This window comes from Gadus macrocephalus, chromosome 6 (genome assembly GCF_031168955.1).
Source record: "Gadus macrocephalus chromosome 6, ASM3116895v1".
NCBI lineage: Eukaryota > Metazoa > Chordata > Actinopteri > Gadiformes > Gadidae > Gadus > Gadus macrocephalus.
The window spans coordinates 342,231-351,345 of record NC_082387.1 but is presented as its reverse complement, the minus strand read 5'-3'; the positions used below and the strand labels follow the sequence as shown (position 1 = coordinate 351,345).

The following is a 9,115-nucleotide window of genomic DNA, read 5'->3' as shown; positions in this document are numbered from 1 at the left end:
CAGCTGGTTGACGGAGTAACTCAACATAGTGGTGCCGGCGGCAACGGGGGGAAAAGTACACTGCAGGTAGTGTGCTAGCAGCAACAGGTAGGCAACCGCTAGATTTGAAAAGGTCTACTGGTCGGACGCGGATAGTAAAATAGTTTAAAAAGGTTAAAAAGATTAAAAAAAAACAATTTAAAAACAAAACAAAACAATGTTGTTTCGGCTCGACTGGAGAAGCGGCAAAACAGAGAGCGCCAGCGTCCTCCCCAACGAGTACAGCACCGCACTTTCCAACCACAGCAAACAACAACAATTTCATTCCCAACCTTGATCCCACAGTGTACACTCAACAAATCCTTCACCTTCTCAAAAAAGACAAACAACATTGAACATTCAATGAAATAATTATCACAGGTCTCATCCACCTCTTTACAAACATTGCAGACTCTACCCACATTCCTATTAATTTGGTGCAAAACAACATTCGTGAAAACCCTATTGTGCCTGATCTTAAAATAGTTGTGCTCATATTCAACCCCTCAAAAAACCTTCCCCACACCTTCTGACGCTGGCTTCTTCATCCCACCACCCATCAAATCCATATACACACTTTTTGTACTGACATCCTCAAACTTAACTCTCTTACCTCCCCTCTCCACCCCCAACTCGAACATCCTGTTCTCCTCGCCCATCCCTCCCTGTCCTAACAGTAGTGTCATCCACCCTGTACCAATACTTTCCCTTACTCTTCTATACATCCCAACAATCACAGCCTCCCTCACGTCTCTATTAACCCTCCTTACATCCCTTATGATAATGTCTTTCAGGGCCTTCTGCTGTATGCGAACATTGCACATGCTAAACAGCACCTTATTTTTTAACTGTTTTGTTTAACTAAACTCTGCTCTTTGTACAGATTTTTAGTAGTTTAGTTTATTTATCTACTTTTATTTGAAGTATATTTTGTGTCTAGTGAACTTGCAAATTAAGAATTTCATTGCCCAGTGTAAACTATGTTTCCATTGTGTATATGACAATAAACAATCTTGTATCTTGTATGATCACCTGTTCCGCCTTAAAAACGCTTCCACCCTCCAACATTAAATGCTTGACCTGTTTCATACCGGCTTTCTCAAAATGTTTACTGACCAGTAGGGCTGGGCGATATATCGAATATATGCGATGTATCGCGAGATGTTCTCCGGGGGATGTATAAAATGCCCCTATCGCGAACATCGAATATAAATTGGCACGCAATGTTTCTTTTTGCCGCCGCCGGCATACTCGTTGTGCTTTCACGCGACGGGGCGACAAGATCTCATACAAAGTGAACGTAGAGACGCGTATCTGCCAATCAGCGTTCAACAGCGTGGCCACTGAGTGACATGTGTAACGTAACAGCCAACCAGCGTTCAACCGTCAAACTCGGTGCAGTGCAGTCCGGGGTGAACTGCAGCACGGAGGAGAAAGTGATTGTTGCCATTTGCGACTCCCGGAGCTCTATATATAATAATATATAATATAATATAATTGTTTACATAATATCACGGCCAAAAGCTCTGTGCGCCTCCTGATGGCCGTAGCGTGGGGAGCTCTCATAGGGATTGGGCTTCTCGGGGTTTGTTTAACGCACAGCGTTCCCTTCTCTCGCTATTTCCGGTGGCTCTCAAAACACACTTACTCCCCCCGCCCATTGCGAGTCCACGAGATTCTCATGGACGCGCGTGTGTGACGTAGTCTGGAAGGCGCGCTGCTGTAGGTGTGTGTACCTCCGACCGGTGAGTGAGAACAGCCAGAGAGAGAAAAAAGGATGGAAACTGAGGATTTGGTTTCGAAAAAGAATAGCACTGGATCCTTCGTCTGGCAGTGTATATATAATAATTATTATGCAAACAGTTAATAAATAATTAACGGTTTGAATAAATGCTGTGTTGGTAAATCTAACTTGCTGTGATTTTCTTTTTCTTATGTGCAAGTTCTAAATTGTTCCAATAGAAAGCACTGATGAGTTTAAACAATATGTTGTTTCATGTAATCTACATGCAGACTTATGTTTCAGTAATACTAGAATTATTACTGACGTAACATTATGCCAGACATGGTTGAATCGAGCATTTATGATGTGCTCTAGAGGAGATTCAAAATATATCGAGATATATATCGTGTATCGAGATATAGTAAAAAAATATCGAGATATTCATTTTGGCCCATATCGCCCAGCCCTACTGACCAGTATTCTGTTATTGTGAAGTATTTTTGGGTTCTGAAAGATTGGCTGATTCAGAACCTCGGCTCTGTCCAAATAGTCCTCAAAAAAAACCATCCAACAATACTCCTCCTTACCAAATAAATATTTCTTAATTGTTTTCACTCGTAACGCCCTTTTCTTCACCTCCACATCTATCAATTTCAGTCCTCCATCCTCATCCCCATTCGTCAAGGCCTTATGCGCAATTTTGGCCGGTTTCCCATCCCACAAAAAAAATTTAACAGCCCCATTCAAATCCTTTACTACCCACAAGGGTAGATCCAGGGTGCTCAGCACATGATTCACCCGTGACATCATCAAGCAATTCACCACAATCACCTTGCCCCTCAGTCTCAACTTCCTCATCTTCCATAAATTCAGATTCTGCTTCACTTTATTCAGAACCCCTGTCCACGTGACATCCCTTGCCTCATTTTCATCCTCACCCACATTCACACCTAATACCTTTATCATCCCCTTAGAAACAGTCAGCGGAATGTCACACTCGCTCATATCCACTGCCCCTACACAAAGGATCTCTGACTTTTCCAGGTTAATCTTTGCCCCCGATGCACTCCCATATATTCCCAATAACTCAATTACCCTTTTCACACTGGCCAAATTCCTAACTGTAATGCTTGTGTCATCTGCATATTGATGGATTAAACTCCTACCTCCTCCCGGGATATTGATGCCTTGTATGTGCTGATCCTTTTTTAGCATGGTGGCTAATGGTTCAGCCGTTATACTGTATAATAATGCAGATAACGGACAACCCTGCCTAACTGACCTCTCTAATCTAAAACTATCCGTCAATACCCCGTTACACTTAACCCTACTCTTTGCACTACTATACAATAATCAAATCCGCTTCACTAACCTATCCCCAAAACCAAATCTCTCTAGCGCCCTAAACATAAACTCATGTTCTACCCTATCAAACGCTTTGTTAAAATCTACACTCAAAACTACACCTCCCTCTTCTTTCATATGCCTCACTACATCCCTAACTGACCCTATCGTGTCCGCTATATCTCTCCCTGGAATACTGTAAGTTTGTGTTGATGACACTATGGTCCCTACTACCGACTTAATCCGATTAGCTAAAGTTTTGGCCAGTACCTTATAGTCAGTGTTCAACAGACTCAACCCTCTGTAATTCCCTAACTGCAATTTACTACCCTTATTCTTGTAGAGTACCGCTATTAACCCTGTCGACATCGACTTACTAACCATCCCTAACCTTTCCATTTCCCAATATACCTTTAATAAAATCGGACATAACAACTCACTAAAGCACTTTGCTGGCAAACTCTGCTGGCAATCCATCAGAGCCAGGACTCTTGTTATTGGACAGGCTGCTGACGGCCGCCATCACCTCCGATTCTACTAACTCACTCACATACTCCCCTATCACTATCCGATAACGCATGCTCAACCATCCCTAATATCTTGTCCACACTATCCTTATCTACATAGCCTTTGCTAAATAAATCACTGTAAAACCCCTGCACTCTCTCCAACACCCCCACAAAATCACTTACCACTTCCCCTCTCTCACCCTCTATCTGAGCTATGTATGTTCTACCCTGTTTCCGTTTTTCCAGCCCCAAAAAGAAAGACGTACATTTCTCCCCATCCACCGCATACTGCGCCCGACTCCTAACTATCGCCCCTTTACATCTCTCCCTTTCATAAGATTCTAATTCCCCTTTAATACCTATGTAGTCAGCCAAGTCCCTAATCACATCGTCATCTAACCTCAATTCCTCAGCCATTCGCTCTCTCAATACACATTCCGTCCTCCTCTTTACTTGACTCCGCTTTTTACAATATTTTATGCTCAACATTTTCACCTTCATCTTCACACATTCCCACCATTCACACACATCTGCATCATACCCCTCCACTTAATTTGCTCCTTAACACACCCTCTCACCATCTCAATATACTCGCTCTCTTCCAACACACTTGTATTCAAACACCAAACTCCCCCCCCCTGTCCCTCTACTTCTGTCACCCATCTGAAAGATTATTTCTGCATGATCACTATAACCGGTGAATTTATACTGTACACTGCTCAAAGTATCAGCGATGTCCTGCCGTGCTAAACATAAATCGATCCTACTTTGCTTTAGCACCCCATTCACTATCTGCCTCCTAGAAAATTCCCTCTTGGCAGCATTTCTAATGTTAAGTATTTTAAGAAGCTGCATTACCCTCACATAACCACTAGGAAGCAGGACCAAACATAGAAGCCGTAAATACTATACATAGTGTTACGGTGAAACACTTCACCATCACATAATTAAAGGGACAACAACAGAATTGAGTTTTAAAGCAAAAATGTAATTTATTTAGCAAGGCAAACAAACAAACAAGGAGTAACGAATGTCAAAGGGTATATGTTTAAGTGCGAGATAGAGGTTGTGGGTGAGTGGATGCAGTGAATGCGTCTGTATGTTAGAAATGAGACTATAGCTAATAAGAGTGAGGATGAGGGGAAAGAGTTAAAGACAAAGAACAAAGCAACGTGCCCAAGTGAAAGAATACCGTAATAGTACCTGCAACAACCGAAAAGAGTGCCTCCTGAGAGAGAGACCTAACCCTTATATACCCCGCCCATTAACCCAGGTGTGATCAATAATGTGATTATGATCACCTTACCTAAGTAGTAGCCCTGTAGTGGCATCAAAGAGCCTTAAGGGGGTGCAGGGGGTCGTCACAATAGCCACAAGGGGAGCAAGACCTTATTGAAGGCTGCTCCCTCCACAGAAGGCATCACCTTTAGTTAGGTGAAGAAGCCGAAGCCATTACGTCACCCCGGCCACGCCCACTACATAGGACACGCCCACTTGACATCCCCTAGCGGGTGATTCGAAGCTAGGAGCCCAGAGATCAATAGGTAGACGGCAGAGAGCCACCGGGCCTAAGCCCGGGGGCTTGAAGTAGATCACGGTATTTTCCTCGCCACGCGTTCGATACAATTCCCTCCCTTAAGCTTCATAGTTACCATACCGAAACATGCCTACTTTATAACAAATAAAGTGAGTTAAAAGCAACCCGGGATTGGACTATTTTCTTCGAAGAATGCAGCAATACTAACCCTCCACACATCCACCAAACCCCCATCCTCAATCATTTTTAATAAACCCTTCCGGGCCGAATCCTGTCTAAAACTATCTCCCCTATAAACATCTAGCTTGCTACAAAACACATTAAAATCACCCACGAGAACACAATTCCTATTGCAGAGCAAACCAAGAGATAAAAAATAACCTTTTTTCCGCTTCTCTGTTCGGTGCGTATACATTAATTAGTGTTACGTATTTTAAGAACATAAGCTGCCCCCACATAGCCTCTAGGAAGCAGATTCAAACTCACAAGCTGTATTACCCTCACATAGCCACTAGGAAACAGGACCGAACATATAAGCCGTAAATACTGTACATATCCACAAGGGGAGCAGGACCTTACTGAAGGCTGCAATAGCTACTCCATCCACAGAAGGCAGCACCTTTAGACAGCTGAGGAAGCCAAGGCTATAAGTCACATAGGCCACGCCCAACTAGGTATTTAAACGGGTCCGGAAGCAAAAAAAAGGCAGAAACTTCCGGTAGTTCAGACTTGCGGGTTAGAGGTATTGACCAGCTGGGAGTCACTCGCACGTGTTCAATACAATTCCCCTCCTTTTGCTCCGTAGTTACCATACCGAAATACTTTGACAAATAAAGTGAGTTGGACCTCTTTCTTCGAAGAACTTTCTGGCATTTTAGCCTGTATCCAGTTTGTTTCCTGCAGCACTAAAATATCGGATTTCAAATTGATTAACACCTCATCAAACTTCGGCATATTGTTAAGACCGTTGATGGTAATTGAGGTGAGTGTGACCATTGAAACCAAAAGACAAAGAGTGGGTATTACTGTTAAAATCTTCTTCTTTTTTTACGTACCCCTTTCTTTTTCACGTTCCTCTGTTCCTCATCGGAATAAACCCCTCTCCTGCGTCTGACCCTGGGCGCCCTCTCCCTACAAACACCAAACGCCTCATTCCCAGACTTATTCTCCCTCTCCTGGGGGGGGGACTTATAGCCGCCATACCACGCCAATGAGACGCGTCGGCTGTAGCCTCACTAGTCCCAGCACAAGACCCCTCGGCTGCATCTCCCTCTACTGTAGGGCACGCGGGCGCCTGTAAAGAGAGGAGCCCCGCTTGAGAGCTCCTCCCCCCCCCCCCCCCATACCTGTGCCCCCATCTCCCCCTGTTGCCGGGGCCATTGAGACAACCAAGTCATCTTCTAGGCTAGACCCCGTGCCATGTCCCGCCTCGTTCCCCAACTGTCCAGACCCCCGCGGCACCTTGGATACGCCCTCCGCTGGTGTAGGGTGCCCAGATGCCGGTAGAGAGGAAAGCTCTACTTGAGAGCTTTGGCATCCCCGTGCCCGCCACACCCGGGTCCTCCAGCGCAACCAGTAACTGACTGTCCAAGACTGTCTCCCCGTCAGACAGCTCCCCGTGCTCCATCTCCTCTTCCTCACTCTCTTCCCCTCCACTTTCCTCACTCTCCAACGATACAGCCTTTGAAGCCGGGTCAACTGAGAGGGCACCCCCTCCCACCTGCTCCTCCCTACACACACAATTTTCCGTTCTATTACAACACTCTGTGTGTGCATTTGCATTTCATCACAGCCACACACTCCCTTGCATAGTGTCCCTGCTTCCCGCACTTCCGACAGAGGAAGTCAGGACAGTCCCTCACTATATGTCCAGGTTGGATGCACAATCTACACACCTTTAATTGTCATGGATGACTCGGAAATATTCAGCACCCTTTTCAGTGTCAAAACGTGTGGACCAAGGCAAGGACCGTACTTCCTTGTTAAACTTCACCTTAACAAAGCGTGTTCCCTCACATATGGTCATCCCAGGCCACTTCCTCCTTGCAATCGGCGAAACTGCCTCCACACCCCAGTCCGCAAGCTTCTTCAGAATCTCCTCAGCCGTAATGTACACCGGTAGACTCATGAAGGACACCACCATCTCATCCGATGTCAAGTCTTTTGCGACGACGCTGGTCCCCCTTATCCTAAAACCATCCAACAATCGGCGCTTCCCGTTGGGGTGATTCATCGTCACTTCATATTTGTTCAATGAGAGGTAGCGACATCCCAAGACCAATCCACACACACTCTGCATCGCCCTTAACATCTCCATCATCGGGATCTTCTCCTCTCCCACCAGCTCCACAGCCACAGACAACTCCCTGCTGTAGCTCGGGCCACCATCCGCAACCTTGTCTTCCTTCTCTCTCGCTGCTCTCTCCGGAGTCACCGGTCTCCCTCCCAGCACGTCCTCCGGTGTCCCCTTCGCCATACAACCACCATCCGTCGCCGCACCAGGAGCCGTGTTCCGTTCCATGTCGTCTTCCATTTCAGTTGTCAAAACCGTGTGAGCCATCGAAAAAAAACGAACTAAAGTGTACTAATACTCCCCCAAACAGCAAGCTGTCGGGGGAATGAACAACTAGACAAAAACTAACCAAAAAAACACCGTCCACCTCTCACCACTCGAGCACACCAAACACTTCCTCAATGGGCGTATCACTTCCTCAATGGGCGTGTTCAGGGGGGTATGGCCGTAAGCAATTATTGCGGGGTCCGTACTAGCTTTTATACAGGAGGAGCACACAAGGAGTGAGAGCGCTGCCTTGGCCAGAGACGGGACTTGTACAGAAACAATGATTAGATCCATAATGAATGAAAGAATTGAATGAATGAATACGTTATTCCAGACACAGAGTTCCATATTTGCACAATGCATTACACTGCTTGGGCGTCATCGTTTGCGTGATCTTTTGAAGAAACGTAGCGTTCTATGTCGTATAGGCTTCGCCTTTTAAGGCTATCGCTATTGGGTTATCCCTAGGCGTGAGCCGTAGCACTGAAATATTTGTAATCCCCGCGCACCAACAGCATGGGCCTCAACAACGTCCGCAGTTCGCAAATATAGTCGGGCGCCGGCGGATGTTCTGCTCCCATTTTCTTCAGGACGATCCTGTAGCATACTGAAGTAAATAAATAGATATTATGGACTCGAAGACGATCCGCATCTGCACGGGTTACATCTTGCCGTATGGCGGCCATGAGGTGTGCGAGGGCTGCCTTGGGCATGAACATCGCCGCTCTGTCTGTGTCGGCATTGTGCGGCGCTGCCGTCGGATGACGGACAGCGCAAAGCCGACCCTGCCGCCGCCATTGCTGAATGGGCCGGCGACGTCTCCCCCGGCCTCCCCTCTCCGAATGGAGAGGCCCGGGGCAGCAGCATTGCCCGTCTCTGCCGCCACCTCACTTCCAGTGGTTGGAGCTTTGGTGGCAGAGCTAGCGGGCATTATCGCCAGGGCAGCCGCAAACCTTGGATTTGCGGTGCCCATGCCTCACGCCCGGACCAGCTGCATGGCATCTGGGGGTTCGAGGCCGCGACACGCCCCGCCCGTTTCGACCCGATCTGGCCGAAGTTTCCCGCCATCAGACCGTACTTCAGTGGGGCTGCGGCGGAGCCCGGGAAGCTCGTGGTCCCGGTGAAAACATTTATCCAGGTCACGAAGACGGAGGGTCTGACAGACCGGGGTTACAGGGCGGTACCGCCGCTGGATCCCGCTCTGTGTGCTGTCTTTGGAGTGAAGCCGGGGCTTAGCGACCGCTGCCCCACTCCCGCTGCTTTTAAAAAGGCGACCTCGCCCTGCTTACCAGGTCCGCCCAACTCCATCGCAGGCGGCGGCGAGTGGCCAGCAAAGGCCTCGGGCAGCGGGCTCATGGGGCGATGTCCCGCCCCACGAGCGCCGGCTATTACGGGGCGAGGGAGAAACGTGTGACAGCGAGATG

General features: G+C 47.3%; 1 protein-coding gene across 1 annotated transcript; it reads right to left on the bottom strand.

The window, feature by feature from the left end:
* Positions 1–524: 524 nt before the first annotated feature.
* LOC132459198 (uncharacterized) lies at positions 525–4,455 on the bottom strand. The gene is made up of 3 exons (XM_060053602.1): positions 2,206–4,455; positions 1,048–1,124; positions 525–800 (listed from the first exon to the last, which is right to left on the bottom strand). Exons 1-3 carry the CDS (start codon positions 2,954–2,956, stop codon positions 525–527), a joined length of 1,104 nt encoding a protein of 367 aa, XP_059909585.1. The 5' UTR covers positions 2,957–4,455.
* Positions 4,456–9,115: the final 4,660 nt, after the last annotated feature.

What these genes read in the sequence shown, in the direction of transcription:
- LOC132459198 (XM_060053602.1), bottom strand. Translation starts at nt 2,956, where the DNA reads ATGCTAAAAAAGGATCAGCACATACAAGGCATCAATATCCCGGGAGGA. An exon ending in CAGAATACTGGTCAGTAGGG is followed by an intron (nt 1,125 to 2,205) that starts CTGGGCGATATG and finishes TGGTCAGTAAAC; the next exon opens with ATTTTGAGAAAGCCGGTATG. An exon ending in TTTTTAAGGCGGAACAGGTG is followed by an intron (nt 801 to 1,047) that starts ATCATACAAGAT and finishes CTGAAAGACATT; the next exon opens with ATCATAAGGGATGTAAGGAG.